Consider the following 24,038-nt stretch of genomic DNA (forward strand, 5'->3'; position numbering starts at 1 on the left):
TTTTCTGACCACATGAGCCTTTAAATTACTGAGCAATATCAGTAGGACTAAAGGCGTGGCTTTGCCGGCTGGATCCAGCCCATTCCTTAGCTTTCCAGCCTCATGGCGGATATACAGGCTGCAGCCCTGTTTATAGCCACAACCGGCGTTTCAAGTCCCTGCCAGCCAGAGAGCTACAACAGACAACACTCAAGTCCTCTCTCGGAAGCCGGCCCTCCTGCCTCAAACAGTCAGAGTTTGCCCTGGCAGGATGGCCCAGAAAGCCGGCATTTTTAAATGGCGCAGCTTTTTTCCTGCTACGGCTTAAAGCCGAAAAGCATGCGTTCAGCTTTTCGTCAACACCGTTTAAGTGTTTCGTGGCAGGACCTCTTAATGAGCTGCAGGCTTTGCAGCTGAAGCTGAGTCAGGAAGCCTCTCTTAGATGAGGCGCTTGCTTGCCTCTGGCAAGCAGAGTAGACCAGAGAAATTGTCACAATCAAGAAAACATGCTTTACTCTTTCCCAAGCTTTCTCAGGCTTTCAGTGGGTTCAGTTAGCCACACGTCTGGGCGTCATTTGTAGTAATAGGGGCGGCGGCAGGGTTGCGTCCCCAAACACCCCAGCCGCCTGCCCGGTCCGGCTAGCTTATGCCCCGAAATAATTACACGGACACTGTATTCTTTTATAAACTGCTTGGCCCTTAGCTCTAGCCCTTACTGGCTAATTCTGATATCCCAATCAACCCATCTCTAACAATCTGTGAGCACCGGTCTTACCCGGAAGATTCTAGCCTAAGTCCATCCTGGGTCAGAACTTCATAGCGTGTGTCTTCCCTGGAGCAGGTAGCATGGCGTCTCTCTGAAGGCGTCTGCTCCCGAGAGGAGAGCTGTCGAGTCTGACCTCACTTCCTCTCCCTCCCAGCGTTCTGTTCTGTTTACTCCACCCACCTAAGGGTGGGCCTATCCAATGGGCCTAGCAGTTTCTTTATTGCTTAGCCAATGAAATCAACAGACTGATATATGACACTCCCACATCAGTTAGAGATGGCAGTGGGGAAGTGCAGCAGCCAGGACTCCAGGGCCTTGGGGAAACTTGGGTTTCAATTTGAAATATCAGTAGGTTTAAATGAGTCTCAAAAGATTTGTCATCTGGGCTCCTGGACAGTCTTAAAGGTATTTTATTGGTCAGCTTTCAAGGCTAATGCATAAACTAAAACTTGATTTGTTAATTTCTCAGAAAAATAAATAACTAGGAACTATAGCATTGCTTTTTTATCAGCAGCAAATAATCGCTTAGTTGGTAAAACCACAGTGGCAAGCCTGGGCTCATTGAGAAGTAGTCCCTGGGCCAAGGGACCTGGAGCGGTTGTTGCAGCTAAGGGAACTGGGTGTTCAAATCTTGATCTGTTAAACAAGCTCTCCTAGGAACCCAGCGTCAGACCTCTTCGTTGACTGGTTCTCATCCCCATACTTAAGTTTCTTCCCTAGCCAAGTCGTGTTGGGAGTACTGCTGCCCCTTTCCAAATGGCTGCAAAATGCCCAAGAACTGGCAGAACGCCTGTTTCTTGCACAGTTAGCTCTCCAATCAAGAAGAGGCTTGTGGGCTGGAGGGATGGATGGCTCAGCGGTTAAGAGCACTAGCTGCTCTTCCAAAAGTCCTGAGTTCTAGTCACAGCAACCACATGGTGGCTCACAACCATCTGTAATGAGACCTGGTGCCCTCTTCTGGCCTGCAGACACACATGCAGGAAGAACACTGTATAGATAATAAATAAACCTTTTTAAAAAAGAAGAAGCTTGTTGTGGAGAGACTGTAGTGGACACAGTAGTTCCAAGAGGTGGTTGACTGTTCTGAGAGCTGTCCAGGCAAAGGCCCTCAGGTGTGACAAATCTAGTCAGAACAGGGAAGACCTTAGGACAAGGTAGGTGACAAGCCCTTGAGGGCCATAATAAGAGGGAGAGTAATTTGGAGATAGATAAAAACCCTTGACTTGAGGGTTGTGTCTAAATGTGGTCAAAAACTATCTTAAGTCAGGTGTTGTAGCCCACACTTCTTATCCTAGTACTCAGAAGAGTAGAAAGGTTACAAATTCAAAGACAGCCTCCTATTTCGAAAGTGTAAAATGGAGATTGGGGTAGGAGGAGGTTGGAGTGATAGCTCAGCAGTTAAAGGCACTGGCTGCTCTTGCTGAGGATTCGGTTCCCAGCACCCACATTGTGGTTCACAACTATCTGTAACTCTAGTTCCAGGGGTTCTAATATCTTCTCCGACCCCTGTGGACATCAGGCATACACACGGTACATAGAAATGTAGCCAACACATACACATAAAATAATTAAACACACACACAAACCTAACAATCACATCAGCCTCTTCTTGCTAGACAGGGAAATCCATGGAGGCCTCTGGAGTCTCTCATTCACAGTACACGTAGCAAACACTGGGCTTCCCACACCAAGCAGTTCTCTGATTTTCTGTAGACATTTGAATTTGGTGCAAACCACCCAAGGTTAACACAAAGCTCAGTAGGCTAATGACTCAGTCCTACAAATCTACTTCCCGTTTCATATCCAAGCCCAGGAGTTACCTGTCCTTTCTAACCAATCGGCTGTAATTGGGAGTTCCCAGAATCTCTTCTTCACGTTTGATAATTTGTTGTAATGGCTCCTAGAACTCAGAAACATTTAAGTATGGGCTAATTATAAAGGATCCCTCAGTAGAGATAGATGAACAGCCAAAGGAAAGGTACATGGAAAGCTAAATGGGAAGGGCGTGAAGCCCCCAACCTCTCCAAGCAGATCCCTTCCTAGCACCTTGAGTGGAAGTTCTCCAGTTTTAGTGATTTTATCATGTAAGTGTAGTTGATTATAACTTTCTCTGGAGCACCTCCCTCTGCCGTCATAGGCTGGGAAAGTGGCGCTGAAGGTCTTCCCACGTTTCCCATGGTGCTCTGGTCTTTCTAGTGATCAGCCCCCATCCGGATGGACCCAGGAGTCCATCAGTGGAGAAACTCGGTAGAATGAAATGCAATTTGGAGCTGATATTCCATCTGAGTTACGGATATGTGTGCAGCATCTGTGCTCCTCTTTGCTCCATCCCCAACACTACCAACACACCCACATCACCTAGGAAGTTCCAAGTGATTTAAAAGCTCTATGTCACTGGGCAGCACTCGGGAGACAGAGGCAGGTGGATCCCTGAGTTTGAGGCCAGCCTGGTCTACAGAGTGAGTTCCAGGATGCCAGGGATACACAGTTCCAGTCTTGATAACCAAAACTAAAAAATAAAGCACTGTGTCAGGAACCAAACTAGAACAAATGACACTTCTAGCATCCTGTCATTCTGGAAATTATCAGAGTTCAGAGCGCAAACGTGTGCGGATGGTCTCAGCTGCATGCATCTACTTTCACTCTTATTCAAGAAAATACATGAAATGGGAAATAGGTTTTATAAGAAATTTGTTAAATGATACCTAGTTTTTAGGCTAATGTTCACATTCTGAGAGTAAAGTAAAGAAGATTCAGCTCAGATTTTCTTTAGTTAGATGTGTACTAGATGCCTTAGAAAACATTTGACAGTGTTTCCCTCTTACAGTGGAAAGTCTAGCTTTCTTTAAATATGCTCTTCTACAGCCATGCGCCCTATGTGTGGCATGTCTTGTCTGAGCATGCTCTCTGCTGGAGCATGCTCCCATTGAGAGACCCATGGTGCCAGTGTTTTCTGTCCTTTTATACAGGAATTCTGGTGTCAGACTTACTGTTTCCATTCTCCCTAGGTTGGGTGTTTTCTTGGGGGTTGGGGGAACAAGTTTCCCTCTGTTGAAGTCTCTATGTATGCAGACATCTGCCTGCTGGGACTAAAAGGCATGCACTACCATACCTGGTACTCTGTTTTTATTTTTTTGTTTTGGTTTTTTGGTTTTTTATGCTAAAAGTATGTAAGTTGTAGTCTTTTCCATAATGCATTCTCTGAACACCTGTACAGAGAAGTATGGCCAAGACTAATGTGACCTGGTTTGTGCCTAGGTGCCTGAAGGAAGACCCTGCAACAATGTCCCTGCTGCAGAGAAGTCTGGATCCTGAGAAGACCCTGGGTCTGGTGGATGTGCTCTACACAGCTGTGTTGGACCTAAGCCGCTGGAGGGCTGGGAGGTTGGTGTCCCCTTGACTCATTTGATCTAGCTGTACAAGTGGTTTGCATTTTAGAGCCACAGCCAGGAGCACTATAGCCATACAACCAAGCATGATCCATGTGTGCTCATGCCACAGAATATATGTGTGAGTAAGTAAAGCAAGAAAGAAAGCCGAGCACGGCGATGGTGCCTCACGCCTAAGCACTCAGGAGGCAGAGGCAGGCCCATCTCTCTAAGTTAGAAGCCATCCTAGTCAACAGAGTGGGTTCCAGGACTGTCAGAGCTCCTACACAAAGAAACCTTGCTTCAAAACCAAGAAAGAGAACTTCCTGGTGCCTTTATTTCAAGATAGGTCAAACATGCAGAAAAGATGCTAGAATAAAGCAAAGATTTCTTCTTTCTCTGTTACCCATGTTTTTTTTTGTTTTTTGTTTTTTGTTTTGGTTTTTCGAGGCAGGGTTTCTATGTGGTTTTGGAGCCTGTCCTGGAACTAGCTCTTGTAGACCAGGCTGGTCTCGAACTCACAGAGATCCACCTACCTCTGCCTCCCAAGTGCTGGGATAAAAGGCGTGCACCACCACCGCCCGGCTGTTACCCATGTTTTTAATCTGTTAACACTTGGCCTTCAGTGTTTTAATCAGAAAGGAAGGTCATGGAGAAAACTTTTGCTCCAGTTTCCATTCTCATAAACAAAAGCAGAGAAAAGCTTAGAAAATGTATCTTTCATGAAGCTTATTTGTACTTGGAAGTAGCTGAAAGTTAGATTACTCTGTGAGTTGTTCGTATTAGCACTTCAGCCATGCCTGAGGGGCTCTAGCAGGCCCCTAGCAGGCCCGAGCACGGCAAACATGGCACTGGCAGGCCTTGCCCTTTCTCCTTCCCTCTCCCTTGTGAACTTTAGACTATATCTCTAAAACTAGCCACCAAGGTCTAGTCCCATGTTTGGACACTTTCTTATGCCAGACTCATTCCTAAGGCGGATCACTAGGGTCCAGCTACCAAACTATTGAAGTCCAGCAATGGAAAGCCCCGCTTTGGTCAGGCAGCAGTGGTGCATGCCTTTTATCCCAGCACTCAGGAGGCAGAGAAGGCAGATCTCCAAGACTGAGTTACAGGACAGCCAGGACTACTCAGAGAAATCCTGTCTTGAAACCCCACCCCTCAAAAAAGGCCCCCTTGGCTACCCTAATTAGCATGCCCAATCAGAACAGACAAACACATCCTAACACTGTTTCCTTTTCCTTTTATAAACTCCCATTTGCCTGTGGGTCTGTCTCCTCTATCCAGAGGCAGTCCTCTGTCCCTCTGGGACAAATATCCCTTCTTCCCTTCTTTGTCCCTTTCCTTCCCTCTCCCTTGTCTTTGTCTCTCTGGAGCAAATAAATCTTTGTGCTGAGAACTTCATCTTGCTGTGCCCTGTGCCAGCTCTGGTCCTTTCAGTGCCCTCATTTATTCCTTTCCTTTCCTGACAGACTCCATCTGTACCTCAGACTGGCCTCAAACTTACTCTGTGTCCAATAGCCTGGAGCTTTTGAAAGCATCTCCTAGGGTGACAAGCAGCCATACCCTGCTTTCTCCTCTTAACACATGATGAGTTCAATGAGCTGTCTTGTGAAGGGTCATAGCAGCCATCAGCTGCCTTGTCCCCTGCCTCATGCCATATTATCTATAGTATTCTCCTGGTCTACATAGTCAGTTCCAGAACAGCTAGGGCAACACAGAAAGACACAAAAAACCAAAAAGAAAAAAAAAAAAAAGGAAAGAAAGAAAGAGTACTCAGAAATTCTTCAAAGTGCTGGTGTTGGTGCACAGGCCTTTAATCCCAGCACTTGGGAGACAGAGACAGGTGATTCTCTGTGAGTTCGAGACCAGCCTGGTCTACAGAGTGAGTGAGTTAGTTCCAGGACAGGCTCCAAAGCTACACAGAGAAACCCTGTCTTGAAAACCAAAAAAAAAAAAAAAAAAAAAAATCCTTGGAAGTAACAGCATCAATACATAGTGACCCTAACCCCCGCCCCAGCCTCGTACTGTTTGCATTTGTCCATTGTTGTTCTGCTGAATCTGCCAGTTGCACCTCGACACTAGCCAGGGCCTGCTCTTGTGTGCTATACGTAGGTGTCACTCCAGCTCCAGACATTACCATTTCACAGCCTTGTGTTAGGCACTGGGTATTCATTTCTTTATATATAAAGCAGATGAACCCAGTACACCACCTGCCCTAGTTTACCTTTTGTTGCTGTGATAAAGACCATGTATGACCAAAATCAACCAGGAGAGGAAAGGGTTTATTTGGCTACAGATTATACAGTCCATCATCTAAGGAAGCCAAGGCAGGAGCCTGGAGGCAGGAGATGAGGCAGAGACTGAGGAGGAACGCTGCTTACTGGCTTGATTTATATGGCTTGCAAAGCTGCTTTCTTATACATCCTAGGACCACTTGCCCATGGGTGGCACTGCCCATAGTGGGCTGGGGTCTCCCTCATTAATCAATGATCAAGAAAATGCTCATAGTCTTATCCTATAGCATTGCCTATCAATGGAGGTTCCAATTCTCAGATGACTAACTTAATGTCAGGTTGATTTAAATAAATAAATAGCCAACCAAGCCAGGTGGTGGTGGCACATGCCTTTAATCCCAGCACTAAGAGGCCAAGGCAGGTGGATCTCTGTGAGTTCTAGGATAGCCAGAACTTGTTGGGAGCTGCAGATCCCTGGCCCCTTGACTTTCTTTGCTTGTCTCAGACCCTTTGCCTGCTGGAGTGAACTGAGCAAAACACCTCTGCTTGCAGGTGCTTTGAGCACAAGACCTTGATGGCAGGGGAGTGGGTTCTGATGAGGCCTACAGCTGAAAGATTCCAAGAGCTGGGGCATGGCTATCAGTTAAGGATCCCTATATAAGCTTCCCCTGAGCACAGTAAACATGGCACTCTTGTATCAAGGATGACCCAGTCCCCGTGTCTGTCTGTGTGTGCGTGTGTTAAGTCTCTAGCTTAGTTCCCAGCTCGCTCACCATCCCATAGTGCAGACGCTATAAGGACTGTTTCACAGAGAAGCTGTGTCTCAAAAATAAATAAATAAATAAATAAAAATTTACAGGGCACCACCAAAAAGGTCTTTTTCTCAAAGTCAAGCACATTCTTAGCTCTTCTCCACTCTTTCCTTCCTGTCTTCCTGTCTCTCTCTGTAGCTTACTTGCTCACTCTGTGGTGCTGGGGCTTCAAGCATCATCATAGTAGTTAGTAATCAGTAGTACCCATCATCATGCTAGTTAGTAATCAGTAGTACCCATCATCATGCTAGTTAGTAATCAGTAGTACCCATCATCATGCTAGTTAGTAATCAGTAGTACCCATCATCATGCTAGTTAGTAATCAGTAGTACCCATCATCATGCTAGTTAGTAATCAGTAGTACCCATCATCATGCTAGTTAGTAATCAGTAGTACCCATCATCATGCTAGTTAGTAATCAGTAGTAATCATCATCATGCTTGTTAGTAATCAGTAGTACCCATCATCATGCTAGTTAATAATCAGTAGTACCCATCATCATGCTAGTTAGTAATCAGTAGTACCCATCATCATAGTAGTTAGTAATCAGTAGTAACTATCATCATAGTAGTTAGTAATCAGTAGTACCCATCATCATAGTAGTTAGTAATCAGTAGTACCCATCATCATGCTAGTTAGTAATCAGTAGTAACCATCATCATGCTAGTTAGTAATCAGTAGTACCCATCATCATGCTAGTTAGTAATCAGTAGTAACCATCATCATGCTTGTTAGTAATCAGTAGTAACCATCATCATGCTAGTTAGTAATCAGTAGTACCCATCATCATGCTAGTTAGTAATCAGTAGTACCCATCATCATGCTAGTTAGTAATCAGTAGTAATCATCATCATGCTAGTTAGTAATCAGTAGTACCCATCATCATGCTAGTTAGTAATCAGTAGTACCCATCATCATGCTAGTTAGTAATCAGTAGTACCCATCATCATGCTAGTTAGTAATCAGTAGTACCCATCATCATGCTAGTTAGTAATCAGTAGTACCCATCATCATGCTAGTTAGTAATCAGTAGTACCCATCATCATGCTAGTTAGTAATCAGTAGTACCCATCATCATGCTAGTTAGTAATCAGTAGTACCCATCATCATGCTAGTTAGTAATCAGTAGTACCCATCATCATGCTAGTTAGTAATCAGTAGTAATCATCATCATGCTTGTTAGTAATCAGTAGTACCCATCATCATGCTAGTTAATAATCAGTACTACCCATCATCATGCTAGTTAGTAATCAGTAGTACCCATCATCATAGTAGTTAGTAATCAGTAGTAACTATCATCATAGTAGTTAGTAATCAGTAGTAACCATCATCATAGTAGTTAGTAATCAGTAGTACCCATCATCATGCTAGTTAGTAATCAGTAGTAACCATCATCATGCTAGTTAGTAATCAGTAGTACCCATCATCATGCTAGTTAGTAATCAGTAGTAACCATCATCATGCTTGTTAGTAATCAGTAGTAACCATCATCATGCTAGTTAGTAATCAGTAGTACCCATCATCATGCTAGTTAGTAATCAGTAGTAATCATCATCATGCTAGTTAGTAATCAGTAGTACCCATCATCATGCTAGTTAGTAATCAGTAGTACCCATCATCATGCTAGTTAGTAATCAGTAGTACCCATCATCATGCTAGTTAGTAATCAGTAGTACCCATCATCATGCTAGTTAGTAATCAGTAGTACCCATCATCATGCTAGTTAGTAATCAGTAGTACCCATCATCATGCTAGTTAGTAATCAGTAGTACCCATCATCATGCTAGTTAGTAATCAGTAGTACCCATCATCATGCTAGTTAGTAATCAGTAGTAATCATCATCATGCTTGTTAGTAATCAGTAGTACCCATCATCATGCTAGTTAATAATCAGTACTACCCATCATCATGCTAGTTAGTAATCAGTAGTACCCATCATCATAGTAGTTAGTAATCAGTAGTAACTATCATCATAGTAGTTAGTAATCAGTAGTACCCATCATCATGCTAGTTAGTAATCAGTAGTACCCATCATCATGCTAGTTAGTAATCAGTAGTACCCATCATCATGCTAGTTAGTAATCAGTAGTACCCATCATCATGCTAGTTAGTAATCAGTAGTAACCATCATCATGCTTGTTAGTAATCAGTAGTAACCATCATCATGCTAGTTAGTAATCAGTAGTACCCATCATCATGCTAGTTAGTAATCAGTAGTAACCATCATCATGCTAGTTAGTAATCAGTAGTAATCATCATCATGCTAGTTAGTAATCAGTAGTACCCATCATCATGCTAGTTAGTAATCAGTAGTAACCATCATCATGCTAGTTAGTAATCAGTAGTAACCATCATCATGCTAGTTAGTAATCAGTAGTACCCATCATCATGCTTGTTAGTAATCAGTAGTACCCATCATCATGCTAGTTAGTAATCAGTAGTACCCATCATCATGCTAGTTAGTAATCAGTAGTACCCATCATCATGCTAGTTAGTAATCAGTAGTAATCATCATCATGCTTGTTAGTAATCAGTAGTACCCATCATCATGCTAGTTAATAATCAGTACTACCCATCATCATGCTAGTTAGTAATCAGTAGTACCCATCATCATAGTAGTTAGTAATCAGTAGTAACTATCATCATAGTAGTTAGTAATCAGTAGTACCCATCATCATAGTAGTTAGTAATCAGTAGTACCCATCATCATGCTAGTTAGTAATCAGTAGTACCCATCATCATGCTAGTTAGTAATCAGTAGTACCCATCATCATGCTAGTTAGTAATCAGTAGTAACCATCATCATGCTTGTTAGTAATCAGTAGTAACCATCATCATGCTAGTTAGTAATCAGTAGTACCCATCATCATGCTAGTTAGTAATCAGTAGTAACCATCATCATGCTAGTTAGTAATCAGTAGTAATCATCATCATGCTAGTTAGTAATCAGTAGTACCCATCATCATGCTAGTTAGTAATCAGTAGTAACCATCATCATGCTAGTTAGTAATCAGTAGTAACCATCATCATGCTAGTTAGTAATCAGTAGTACCCATCATCATGCTAGTTAGTAATCAGTAGTAACCATCATCATGCTAGTTAGTAATCAGTAGTACCCATCATCATGCTAGTTAGCAATCAGTAGTACCCATCATCATGCTAGTTAGTAATCAGTAGTACCCATCATCATGCTAGTTAGTAATCAGTAGTAATCATCATCATGCTTGTTAGTAATCAGTAGTACCCATCATCATGCTAGTTAGTAATCAACACAAAAGAGGCTCTCGTTCTTCAACTTAAGATGTCCTCTTTTCTTTTTCTCTTGTTCATATAGGGAACAAGCTTTACCCTGTATACAGATCCAGCTGCAAAGGGACATCTGTGATTTTGGGAACCAGGCTGACCTGCCATCTGGAAACGGAAGCAAGTCCTCAGGTCTGCAGAAGACCTTCTCCAAATTGACCTCTCGGTTCACCAAGAAAGTGTCGTGCACCACCTCCAGCAGCACACACTATTCCAAAAACGTCTTCACAGCTGTGTGTTCAGAGGAGAAGGCCAAGATGCCAGGCAATATGGATACACGGTTACAGAGCATTTTGAACATTGGTAACTTCCCTAGGACTACAGACCCTTCCCAGGCGGCTCAGAATTCCAGTAATCCAATGGTCAATGGTTTTCTCCTGGAGAGACATGAGAACTTCCTGCATGGCGACGATGGCAAGGACGAGAAGGGCATGAACTTACCCACTGACCAGGAAATGCAGGAAGTGATAGATTTTCTCTCAGGCTTTAACATGGGCCAGTCACATCAGGGGTCCCCACTAGTGACAAGGCGTAATTCTACTGCCACTGCCATGGTGACTGAACAGAAGGCAGGAGCCCTTCAACCACAGCAGCCATCACTGCCAATGGCCCCTCCATTACGGCCACCCCAGGCTGGAGCACACACACCTCTGGCACCTCAGCAGCAGTCTCCAAAGCAACAGCAGCCCCAAGTCCAGTACTACCAACACCTGCTCCAACCCATTGGATCACAGCAGACTCCACCCCAGCCTCGGGCACCTGGGAAATGGGTCCATGGCTCATCTCAGCAGCCAGCACCTCCCATGGCAGCGGGCCTGTCTCCTCTTGGTCAGTGGCCTGGCATATCTGATCTCAGCTCTGACTTGTATAGCTTGGGCCTAGTGAGCAGCTATATGGACAATGTGATGTCAGAAGTTTTGGGACAGAAGCCACAGGGACCTAGGAATAACACCTGGCCAAACCGTGACCAAAGTGATGGAGTCTTTGGAATGTTGGGAGAGATTTTGCCTTTTGATCCTGCAGGTAGGTGAGGCCTTCCCACTGCTCACCACATTAAAAAAAATACAACACAGTTGCTGATGAATTCCTGGAGGCCTAACCCCACAGCCTTATGAAAGTACAGTACTTGTATGTACTAGTATGCTCTACTAGTAAGCACCAGCACCCGCCCCTGCCTCTGCCCCTCAGCTGTCCTTAGGACCTTCTCACTGTCTGGTGGAGGCAAGTACAGGGGAGATGTAGCAAGAAAGGAAAGCAGATTGGGGAAGTGGCTGAGAAAGTAAGGGAGAACCATTAGTCGTCTTGAGACCCTCAATCTTTTCTTCCTTCCTGTCTCTCTCTGTCTGTCTGTCTGTCTCTCTGTCTCTGTCTCTGTCTCTCTCTCTCTCTCTATCTCTATCTATCTATCTATCTATCTATCTATCTATCTATCTATCTATCTATCTCTCTCTCTCTCTCTCTATCTCTCTCAATAGGGTTTCTCTGTATCCCTGGCTGTCCTGGCACTCGCTCTGTAGACCAGGCTGCCTCGAACTCAGAGATCTGCCTACCTCTGCCTCCTGAGTGCTGGGGTTAGAGGTGTGCATGGAGGCGTGCACCCCACTGTCTGATGAGCCCCAATTTTGTAATCCTGTTATTATTTTATGTTTTACTCTTTCTGGTACTGGGGATTGAACCCAGGGCCTCTCACATGGTAAGCAGGCACTCCACCACTAGCTGTATACCCAGCCCATCTTACATTTTTTCTTTTGAAACAGAGTCTCACTAATTTGCCAGCTTGTTCTCAGACTTGCTCTGTAGCCATGGTAGGTTTTCAGTTTGGGATCTTGGGCCTGGAAAGATGACTTAGTGATTAAGAGTACCAGCTGCTCTTGCAGAGGACTCAGGTTCACTTTCCTCTTCTAGTTTGGGTGGGTGCCATGTGCATGTGGTGCACTGATATACATGCAGGTGAAGCAAGCACACAAAAATTTTTAAAAAGAGAAATTAAAATAGGTGTGATAGTGCAAACCTTTAATCCCAGCACTGGGGAGGCAGAGGCAGATCTCTGAATTGAGGCCAACCTGAACTATTAGTGAGACCTATCTCAAAAAGAAAACAAACAACAAAAAAAAGAAATTTGGTGGAAGATACTAGCATTTCTTAAAACAAACATCTCAATATAAAATATCAATAGTAGGATTTTTTTTCCCTTTTCAATTTTTAAATTTATTTACTTTCTTTTTTGTGTGGCCTTGGCTGTTCCAGAACTCAATCGGTAAACCAGGCTAGCCTTAAACTCAGAGACCCGCTTGCTTTGCCTCCCAAGTGCTGGTATTAAAGGTGTGCGCCACATCCACTTGGCTCATTCTGTCATTTTGCATTTTGCTCATAGCTACCTCTTTTGCCCCCTCCCCCACTGGTCCTTTCCTTCTCCCGAACAGGCATCTTAACGGGATTATGCCCTAGTCTCTGCCAACCTGGAGGTTCACAGTATGCAGGGTGGGTTCACATTTCATTTACTATCCCTGTCTTTTGGGGTTTTTCTGTCTTTTCTGTAGAGGCAGCCCAGATCCTCATGCATGTTAGGCAGACCTTCTTCAACTGAACCATATCCTTTTCTCACCTGTTACCTTCTTGTTGGCATGTCTTCAAATGCCTCTGTTCTGGTTTGGCTTTGGTTTGTTTGCTACCCTGCACAGCATTGTTCAGCCCTGTGCAGAGTATGTTTGGCCATATCTTTTTCTGTTTGTTTGTTTTTCAAGACAGGGTTTCACTGTTTAGCTCTGGCTGTCTTGAAACTTACTTTGTAGACCAGGCTGGCCTCAGACTCACAGAGATCCGCCTGCCTCTCCCTCCTGAGTGCTGGCATTAAAGGCGTGCGCCACCACTGACTGGCTTACCACATCTTAATGCATTCTGAAATTTGGTCTTTGTCATAATCACTGTCTTTACACTGAACAAGCAAGTCTGATGCCCCATGCTCAAGAAAATAATTGGCTCAGAGTTCAGCTTGAATGGCAGTGATGTAACCACTCTCTGGCTTTGCTAAATTCCATGATGTAGTTGCTCAAAAATCATCATGTGATTTTCTAAGTTGTTAAATACTGCAGTTCATAGAGGCGAGACATTGGAAAATTTAAGTTAGTCCATAGAGATGGCTCGTGAGCATCTGCTGCTCTTCCAGAAGACCTGAGTTTAGCTCCCAAACTTCATGTCTGGCTGTTCTGTACATCTGTGACTAGAGCTCCTGAGGACCCAGCGCCACTGGCTGGCTTCCAGACACCCACCACAGAGGCATGCACACACACACACCTTAATTTTTTTTCTGATTTTATATGTATGAATGGTTTGCCTGTACATATGTGTGTGCACCATGTGCATACCTCGTGCCTGCCAAAGTTGGAAGAGAGCTTAAGATTCCCTGGAACTAGAGTTATGGATGGCTGTGAGCCATCATGTCGGTGCCTGGAAGCAAATCCAGGTCCTCTCCAAAAGCAACAAATGTTCTTAACCATGAGCCATTTCTCCCAGCCCCATATACACACAAATTTTTGAAAAATAATTTTGAGATTTATTTTTTTTGTTTGTTTTGTTTTTGAGAAGGGTCTCACTCTATAGCTTTGGTTGGTTTGGAACTCACTTTGTAGACCAGAGTGGTGTTGAACTCACTGAGATCTACTTATATCTGCCTTCTGATTGCTGGGATTAATGGTGTGAGTCACCACGCCCAGCCTAGATTTTCATGTATATGAATGTGCACCATATGAGTGCCTGAGAATTATGGATGGTAGTGAGCCATCATGTGGGTGCTTGGTATTGAACCCAGGCCTTCTGCAAGAGCATTAAGTACTCTTAACTGCTCAGCCATCTTTCCAGCCTCTTAAAAGTTTTTAAGTAGTTCCTATTTGTGTTAAAAACTTAGCTTTGGAACCAGACCGATTGGTGCATGCCTTTAATCCCAAGGAGGCAGAGGCAGGTGGATCTCTGTGAGTTTGAGGCCAGTCTGGTCTACAGAGCAAGTTCCAGGACAGCCAAAACTGTTATACAGAGAAACCCTGTCCGGAAAAACCAAAAACCAGTTAGTTAGCTCTGGGAGACTGAGTCGGGTTCACTGAGCATTCCAGGCCAGTCTGTGCTGTAGAGTCCATTTGTGGGCACACAGCAAGACTTTCTCAAGAAGCTTCGTCCCCTGTCCTCTCTTCACACTCATAGTAGGCATAGCCCTGCTAACAGCTCCAGCTTCAGAGCTGTGTGCGCTAAGCTCCATCTCACTTCAGGGAGCGGCCAGAGCCTGCAACCAACTACTGAATGGCTCCCTGCCAGGCTCTCTCCACTCTACCCTGTGTGCGGCCAGCTCATCCTCAGGGGAAGAAAGGACGAGGTCAATTTGGCCTTAAATTCCAATTTTTCCTTTGTCTCAACACAGTGGGCTCAGACCCAGAGTTTGCACGCTATGTGGCAGGAGTGAGCCAGGCAATGCAGCAGAAGCGTCAAGTTCAACATGGCCGCCGGCCAGGCAACCCCCGGGGCAACTGGCCACCCATGGATGATGCCCATCGGACCTGGCCTTTGCCAGAGTTCTTCACAGAAGGGTGAGTTCTGCGTACAATAAGGAAGCCAAATTTGGGATCTGGGTGCCCCATACAGCCTCTGTTCAAGGGGATGCTCACTGACTTTCATTCCTGCTTACTGGGCAGTGAAAGTGTGATACAGCTAAATTATGGATTGGTCAGACCCTAATTTAGGACGCCAGTGGATATGATGTGCCCACATGAATACACCTTTGCTATGAATGGTACTTTAAGATAGCCTCTTGTAAATGCAGTGCACATGTGAGATTTTAAAAATATTTTCTGTTTTTTTTTTTTTGTTTGTTTGTTTTTTTTTGGTTTTTCGAGATAGGGTTTCTCTGTGGCTTGGAGCCTGTCCTGGAACTAGCTCTGTAGACCAGGCTGGTCTCGAACTCACAGAGATCCGCCTACCTCTGCCTCCCGAGTGCTGGGATTAAAGGCGTGCGCCACCATCGCCCGGCTTGTTTTTTAAATTAAAATATTTTTTTAAATATTTATTTATTTATTATGTATACAATATTCTGTCTGTGTGTATGCCTGAAGGCCAGAAGAGGGCACCAGACCCCATTACAGATGGTTGTGAGCCACCATGTGGTTGCTGGGAATTGAACTCAGGACCTTTGGAAGAGCAGGCAATGCTCTTAACCTCTGAGCCATCTCTCCAGCCCCTAAATTAAAATATTTGAGCTTAAAAATTGTAAATACGGGGGGCTAATAGAAAAAATTATAAGCACTTAACTTATGAATAAACCAAGAGAAAACAGACGAGCCTTCTCTTAAAGCAGGGATCTTATTGAACAGTGTTTCATGTGGTCTTTCTGGGGAAAGCAACATGGGTGTGAAACCCAAGAAGTTATTGGATGTTGTTATTATAGCCCACAGAAGTCAGAATAGGCCTGGGGTGTGTAGCTCTGTGGTAGAGTGTTTACCTAGCATGTGCAAGGCCTTGCCTGAGCTCAGTCACCAGCCCAGCAGAAACCAAGGTGTGTGCTTCAGTTCTAGTGCATTGAAGAATATTAAGGGTGGGACACGGTGGTACACACCTACAATCGCAGCATGTGGGATGTGGACACAGAACAACTGTCATGAGTTCAAGGTAGCATGAGCTGTAGCAAGTTGGAGGCCAACCTGAGTTACCTAGAGAAACCTTATTTCAGAGGAAAGAAAAAATAATACAGGCTAGCTAGATGGCTCAGTGACTTAAAAGCGCTCACTGCTTTTGCAGAGGACCCAAACGGTTCCTAGAATCCATATGGTGGCACACAACCATCTATAACTTTAGTTCAGGGGAGTTGACCCCCTTTTCTGGCCTCCGAGGGCACCGGCACACAGGTGGTGCACATACTCATGCAGGCACATAAGGGAGAGTTAGGATGTGCATCTCATATTACTTCCGGCTGAGAAGTCTGGATGGTGAGAGAGCGTCCCCACTTTATTTTCCCCTACAGCCAATTGCTTACCAACCACAGGCTTCGGAGAAATAAAAGGAAGTAGTGACATGTAGCGTCTGCACTACAGGCTGGCACGTGAGCCAGGAAAGGGGCTGGAGATTTAAACACATATGCACAGAGACAGAGACATGGGGACCCGGGTCATCCTTGAAACAAGAATGCCCCCTTTATTGTGTTCCAGGGCAGCTTATATAGAGATCCTTAACTGATAGCCACGCCCCAGCCAAACCCACTGGAAACCACTCCCTTGTCATCAGGAATTCCTGAGGGTCTAGTGCCCAGAGCAGCTGCAAACACAGGAAAACAAGTTGTTTACAAGAAATTCAGGGACTGGAGGTCCACAGTCCCCAACAATGACACTGTTACTTTTGAAGCAAAAGTAAAATGTCAAGTTTTGGCAGGGAGTGACAGCAAAGTCTGATTTGGATCTAGGAGCTGTGGTAAGGCTGTGGGAGGTCCATGAACATTTCTCTCTGCTCTCAGGGACAGCCTGCACAGTGGCTGGTCAGGTGCTCAGGGAGACTCCGCCAGCTCCAGTGATGAGACCTCTTCCGCCAATGGGGACAGCCTGTTCTCTATGTTTTCAGGGCCTGACCTTGTTGCTGCTGTCAAACAGAGAAGGTAAGGATTGCTAAACCAAGGACTGGAGAATGGGACAGCTCTGCCTCGGGGAAAGCCAGTGTTGCTCCTGCCAGCTTGCCCTGTGGCAGGTCGGGGACAAAGGCCTTTGCAGGCACCTTAAAGATCTAGCTTCTTGGGTGGGATAGATGGATGACTCAGAGGTTAAGAGCACTGGCTGCTCTTCCAGAGGTCCTGAGTTCAATTCCCAGTAACCATATGGTGGCTCACACCATCTGTAATGAGATCTGACACTCTCTTCTGGTATGCAAACACAAATGCAGGTCGAACACTGTATACATAAAATAGATTTAAAAATGTACCTTCCATGAGGAAGAGGTTGGCCTGGGGTTGCAAGATCTGTAAGGGACTGGTAGGACACTGGCAGTCGTCTGTGAGAGAAGGAAGTTGCCCCTGTGGGGTCTATACCTGTCTAAGAGGATCTCCGGCTCAGATCTGCTGTAATGTAAAACTAACATGCTTTTTATTTCTTTACAATATTTTATTCTTTGACAGTTTCATACATGTATACAATGTATATTTATATTCATCATAAAGTATTTTCCAGTCCCCAACATACCCAGTGCATGTTAAACACTTCCAGTAACTATTAACTAGTTTTAATAATTATTAATGATTAATTAATAATTAAAGAGACGCCAAAGGTAGTTAACTCGGAGAGCTGTGAAAACAGCCAGTGCCATTTCCCTGCTGGCTGCAACTTCCTAAAGGGCTTTATAGGCTGTTTGGCTTCCCTGTCACACTGACCTTGGTGGACCCAAGCCCTCCACACCTAGACTGGGGACCTAGAGACCAGAGCCAGGCACTTAATCTGCCTGTGCCCCATACAGAGAAGCCATGTGGTCATTGCTTTTTGTTCTTGATTCTTTCAGGAAACACAGCAGTGGAGAGCAGGAGACCAGCACACTGCCCTCACCACCTCTTCTTACCACAGTAGAGGATGTGAACCAGGTATTGTGACCTTGGGCCTCAAAGTCATAAGGGGGTCATCTTTGTGGTGCATTATTTTCTCATGATTTTTGTCTAAACAATGAGATATGCTCACCCTAGCTGATGCAGTCTTCTGTAGAGGAAGCTCTGCCATTTGTCTAATGTGAGAGCCTCTTGGCACACTTCCTGTTCAGATCAGTTAAATAAATATAAGGGCGGGCTGAGGATGCACGAGTGGTGGGAGGCCTGTAAGTGTCTGTGTGCAGACACACAAGTTCCGTTCCACCGTTGGGCCATGATTACATGGATTGTGCAGGCACTGAGTGCTGATGTTACCATAAGAGCTTCCCTTGTGCCAGGCTGTGGGAGGCTGGGAGTTGGGTGGGCAGGTCACAATGACAACTCACCAGAAATGACACTAAGAACTCTCTTCTGTTTCCCAGGATAACAAAACCAAAACGTGGCCACCCAAAGCACCGTGGCAGCACCCTTCCCCACTGCCTAGCACGCTGCCCAGCCCTGCTGCACCACTTTATGCAGTCTCCAGTCCCGGCAGCCAGTGGAATGACACCATGCACATGCTGCAGTCCCCTGTGTGGGCTGCGACCAGTGACTGCAATGCCACCTCCTTCACCTATGTGCAGACACCACCCCAGCCCCCACCTCCACCAGCACATAAGGCGGCACCCAAGGGCTTCAAGGCCTTCCCTGGGAAAGCTGAGCGCAGGCCAGCCTATTTGCCCCAGTACTGACCACAGCTTGCCTGCTGCCCATCAAAGCTGTTGGGGCAACTGTCCCCAGGACTGAGTAGCTGATACTAGCCCCCAAAAGGACCAGTGCACCCCTGTCCCTGGGACGGAAATGTTCTTTGGGTCAGAGGTGATTGGCAGCTCCAAGTCTTTAAAGCCTGATTTCTCGAACTTTGAAGGTAGCAGACCCCTGGGAGACAGCTGAAGATGGAGATTTCTGATACTCAGGGGGATGCTGGCGATCTGCATGTTTAATAAGCACCTCAGGTAATACTGGTGCAGGTGGCCAGAGGCCACACTTGGGAAACACAGTCCGAAGGTTGTCAGTCCTGCATGTGGGAAAGGCATGAGGCCTGCAGGCTGAGAACAAAACTGACCATTCTTTGAAGCTCTCCTTCTCTTTAACACACTGAGTGAGACCCACACCCATCACTGATTTTTATAGATATTTCTCATGTAGGTTTTCAGTTAAAAATGTCTCCTGCCTAAAGCATTGGCTGTCTTAAGACCCCGGGTACCCTGGCTGGAGGTTAGCTCAGCACTGTCTTCATTTAAGCTTATACAAGACAAAGACACTTGTGATGAGAAGCAGTCACCTGACTTCCCGTGGGTGGGTGGCTCCTCTGCTCAGAAGCACCCAGGGGTGCAGGCTCATGGGATTTACAAGAGCAGGATTGGGGAGCTGCTGTCAGAGGCAGCACAGTGGGGGTTTGTTGGCCCATGCTGAATGCAGAGCAAAGCTGCACCTGCCGCCCTCAATCCTTCCACCGTGACCAAGGCTCCGGTGCACCATGCTCCTCGAAAGAAGCAACTGTGGGGAGGGGTTGCACCAAGACCCCCACACTCAGAACCACAGTGACATTTGCGAGCTGGCTCAGAAGACAAAAGAATTATGATGTAGACAGGAATTCAAAGTCTTTGTTTAGTCAACAATAAAAAAACACCTCACTTTTAGTTAACATGTGCCATTAAACAGACGTGGGGATATTTTCCAGCCAGAATGGATCCAGAATTGAATGGTGCTTAAATTGAGAAATAATAATAAATATATCTATATAGAGTAGACATTTCCCACTATATATTAATTGAGGTTGCAGAAAGTTCTTTATATAAAACTTATTTAAAATTTTCATATTTCATCTTTGAAAATGTCTAATTGAAAAAAATCCATGATATTTTCTGGTATGAAAGTTTGACAGTATTAATTTTTTTATATTTTCTTAAATCATTAAACCATTTTAATATATGTTAACTACTAATAAATGGTTTATTCTTTCTAACTCCATGTAAGCTTTTCCAACAAAGATTGTAATAGCACATTTATGTTCTCATTTTTCTACAGATAAATTTATATTTAAAAATACCAAAAAGAATCTATGTATTCACACCACACACATGCACACACACATTCATACACAAGAATATTATAGAGGACCTGTTGGGTGTCTGAGCCCAGCCACCTGTGTTCTTAGTACTGTGTCTCTGAACTGCTGGAGACCTCGGCTGTTGTCATTTGTGCTGTGTGGGGATACCGTTCTGCCTGTACTGACGATCCTTCGCCGTGGGTTCGGAATAGTCACCTCACCATGTTTACAGAGAACTATTTTGTACATAGAGTTTTCCAGGCACGTGCTCTACACCAGCCCTGTGTGGCTGCTGTCTGTGTTAGCTGTCACAGTGTGCACACTAATCTGTTCAAAGTTCCTTGTGGCTGTTCTACTTGTAAAAACTTTCTCTTTCCTTCAGTAATGTGTCCACAGTGCCCTGTGTTTCGAGTTCTATTCCACGGCAGTACTCTCATTTTCATAGTGCCTCCCCGAAGACCTCACCCTGGGCCAGCACAGGTGACACTGTCATCTCTGGTCTGTTTTCCTCTATTAAGGAAGACATTTTGTCTCCATGGCTGTGAGACCGTGTGACGCGGTTTGTGTAGTCTCTATGTAGGTGCTGTTGCCAGCACTGCCTTGCCCTGAACACTGGTAATCCCAGGTGCTGCGCTTGGCAGAGGTGTCTCGCCAAAGCGCATGTATGTGCGTGTGAGTGTGTCCTCAGCACGGCCAAAGCATGGCTACCTTGCTCGGCATCAGCAGGACATCATGTGAATAGTTGTGACCTTCCAAACTGGAACTCTACATTTTGTATCTTACTTTTAAAGCTCCTATAAGTAAAATAACTATTGGCTTTATTAAAATATACATTTAATAATACTCTGTATCTTATTTAAAATTAACTGCAGCAGACACATGTCAGAAGCAATAGCTCACCTGGCAGAGATGTACAGGAGCTGGTCCCAGGTCAGTTTGTCCTCTGAGCCTCAGACCTGTCAAGGGGAAGACCTCTCTGGATGGGATAGGACTGGCAGGGAGCAGATCATCCAGCTACAACCCCTAAGGTCATTGGCCTCTCTAAGGTGTAACTAAAGCCTCTATGGGCAGGTGTTGACTGTCCCTAGAAGGATGTGGGCTCTTTCTGGGGTTGGTCTCTCCCCCAACAGACTGTCTAAAGGGCAAACCCAGGAATGGTGGGTTTTTTTCTGCCCTGTTCCTCTCAGTAAACTCATCTGTAATCACAGCCTTTTTGGGATAGATACAAGAGGATCAATACAAGGCCAGCCTGGGTTACATTACCTAAGGCCCTGCCTGTCTCGAACAAAAACAGCATACAGGTGATTGGGTAGAACACAAGCTTAGTGAGCCCAAGGCCCTGAGCTGAGTTCCCCGTGCCAATAAGTAAACAACCTGCAGGAAGACAGATGACTTACTGTCTTCCTGTTTGACTTAGGTGCCCAGTACTATTAGCTACTTCTGTTTACATCGGTGGTAATGAAAGGAGCATGGTAGCCCTACCGTGTCCTGGATAGGTTGGGGTGGAAGCTTCTGGAGGGCTTGGGAAGCCTCAGCCAATCTGAGAAATGGAGGAGCGCACCAGTAGTGGAGGTTCATAGGCGGCTGGGACCTTCCTTTCTCTCCGTGGGAATTCCTGCATGTTACCAGCCGTAGGTTTAGCCTGCTCTGTGCCATGTAGGAGCACCCTTGCCACCCACCTGGTCTGGAACAAAGGAAAAAGAACCTGGTGGTTCAGCTTCATGATTGTCAAGAGGCCATGTGGGTGGGCAGCATGACCGGAGAGTTCAGGGAATAAGCTTGTCTGACTTGGGTCCTGGATTTGACCTTACAGCTGGACTTAAAATTCAATCACAGCTCCGGGGGAAGTGTGTGTGTGTTCTTGTGTTGGTTACCTATTGGGAAGGTGGGCCTGAGGTGACAGGAAGGGCTCATTTACCATGGGATCAGGCCCTTGTTAGAAGGCCAGATTGCAAAGCCACAGAGAAACCCTGTCTCGAAAAACAAAAAAAAAGAAGGCGGCCAGATTGCATGCAAAGACTTGTCCGTTCTTACCCTACAGGGGAGACAACCCCATTTTCCCCATCCTTGGTGAGAGTACCAACAACCATTCTAGAAACTTCATTAAGAAAATCATTGGGTCTTTTTAAGGTCCTTTTAATCTTCAGACACACCATCTCCCTTTAAGTCACTGCCATTAGGTCCTCTCCCTTGTAGAGCATCAGGCTTTTCCAGGCACCCGCCCCTCCCCACCTACCCACACTTCCTTACTTACCCTGCTCCCTCCAACTGCTTGCGCTGTTGTGCTAAAGCACAGGTTCTCAAACTGGGTTGCGACCCCTATTTTAGGTCCAACGACCTTTTCAAAAGGGTCACCTAAACCATGGGAAAACATATTTATATTATAATTCATAGCAGTAACAAAATTACAGTTATGAAGTAGCAACAAAAATAATTTCATGGCCGTGGGAATCATCACAACATGAGGAGCTGTATTAGAGGGTCGCAGCATTGGGAAGGTTGAGAACCACTGCTCTAAAGGCTCCTTAAGTCTCTAAATTCTCTGCCTTTGCTTGCCCTTACAGCACTCAGCGCTGCCCAGGAATCTGGTGTTTCCGATTGTTCTCACAGTGGAAAGCCCCAGGAGAGCTAAGACTGAATCTCCTTAGGACCACAATTCCCAGACCCTTATCAGGCAACATGTGGCAGAAGAAAGGGGTTGTTGGGGCCAGGATTTGCCAATTCTAACATAGATTAAAAAATCAGACCTGACATAAGGCTCTCTATTGGGTTGAAGACTTGTTCACCAGAATTCTATCTGAACTGGAAGAGGAATTGTCATATGGGAGCATCGCGTCAGAATTATGTACCCTGTTTTTTGTTCTCACACTAGCCCAGGCAGGACTAGATTCTCACACTAGCCCAGGCTGGCATCGAACATGCCTCAGCCTCCTTAGCGCCGAGACCACAGGCATAACCCACTACGCCCTCCTGCTCCACGCATTATTCCTGGAGAGCGCGTGTGCACATCCTCCTCACCCAGGGCATGCGCACCAGTGTATTTCACCCGTCCCAGACGTGCAAATGCAGGCGTTTTCTAAATCAGCACGCAGGTCCGACCCTGCGTCCGCACAAGCGCACATGCGCTCGCCCCGCCCCCTCCCTGGACGTGCCTGGCTACACGCAGCTAGCCTAGGTACTGCGTGTGCTCGCGACCTCCCTGCGCGTAGCCTCGCTCTTCCGACCGAATGCGTGCGCGTGCCCGAAGCTCCACCCAGCCTGGGGGTGGGGACGCGCTCCCCAGCTCTTCAGCCGAGTGACTCAGCATCTTTGGTTGCCGCGTCTTCCTAACAGCTCCCGCGGGCGCATTCCTCTTGGCCTCTTACCCCCTACTTGCAGCCTACAATTCCACAGTCACCCTTGTCAAGCAGGCTCTAATCAAGGCATGATCTGGCCAGATACCCTTGCCTCAGCTTCCCCATCTTTAGGACGCGGCTCTTTACTTCCCTCAAAGGCTGGGAAGTGCCAAATTCACAAAACTCCAGGGTTTTACCAGGGCTGCGTTGGCGAGAATTTCCACCCTTCCTGGACTTTCTAAACCTGTCTCTGCTGTCAAGTCCTCTTATGATCCGGTGCACGGACTAGGGCATCTTGCTGAAGGCCCTTGAGACCGGTGTGAGCAGGCTCTCATGCACGTTCTCGGCCAGGTTTTCTACAGGTTGTGCTTTGTCCCTGTCGTGTAGGCATAATCCCAAGAATGTTCTCTGGCCCAGGACCCTGTCGCTCCTGATTGGTCTTTACTCTGTGGTTTGCAGTACTTGGTATAAAATGCCCTGGCTGTTATGGTGGGAATAGAAAACAGGGTTTACCTTCTAAAAATTTATATATATGGTAAGTATTTTTGGATCCCC

At 45.6% G+C, this 24,038-nt stretch overlaps 1 protein-coding gene and 1 long non-coding RNA gene across 8 annotated transcripts in view; one reads left to right on the plus strand and one right to left on the minus strand.

The window, feature by feature from the left end:
- Garre1 (granule associated Rac and RHOG effector 1) overlaps positions 1 to 20,991 on the plus strand; it is an 89,010-nt gene extending 68,019 nt beyond the window's left edge. For 6 of the 7 annotated variants that reach the window (XM_075984612.1, XM_075984629.1, XM_075984618.1 and 3 more), the window contains 6 exons: positions 4,004 to 4,129; positions 10,494 to 11,485; positions 14,871 to 15,036; positions 16,950 to 17,087; positions 17,978 to 18,056; positions 18,479 to 20,991. In XM_075984612.1, coding sequence (XP_075840727.1) covers positions 4,004 to 4,129; positions 10,494 to 11,485; positions 14,871 to 15,036; positions 16,950 to 17,087; positions 17,978 to 18,056; positions 18,479 to 18,787 — 1,810 coding nt within the window. In that variant the 3' untranslated portion in view covers positions 18,788 to 20,991. The remainder of the gene's footprint in view (positions 1 to 4,003; positions 4,130 to 10,493; positions 11,486 to 14,870; positions 15,037 to 16,949; positions 17,088 to 17,977; positions 18,057 to 18,478) is intronic. The other variant, XM_075984644.1, reaches the window with a different exon arrangement.
- An 83-nt stretch (positions 20,992 to 21,074) lies between these two features.
- LOC142857033 (uncharacterized) lies at positions 21,075 to 23,192 on the minus strand. Its single transcript, XR_012911757.1, has 3 exons — positions 23,182 to 23,192; positions 22,403 to 22,503; positions 21,075 to 21,104 (listed from the first exon to the last, which is right to left on the minus strand). It is a non-coding gene; the product is annotated as an uncharacterized LOC142857033 (long non-coding RNA).
- Positions 23,193 to 24,038: the final 846 nt, after the last annotated feature.

Source organism: Microtus pennsylvanicus, chromosome 1, assembly GCF_037038515.1.
Source record: "Microtus pennsylvanicus isolate mMicPen1 chromosome 1, mMicPen1.hap1, whole genome shotgun sequence".
Taxonomy (NCBI): Eukaryota; Metazoa; Chordata; class Mammalia; order Rodentia; family Cricetidae; genus Microtus; species Microtus pennsylvanicus.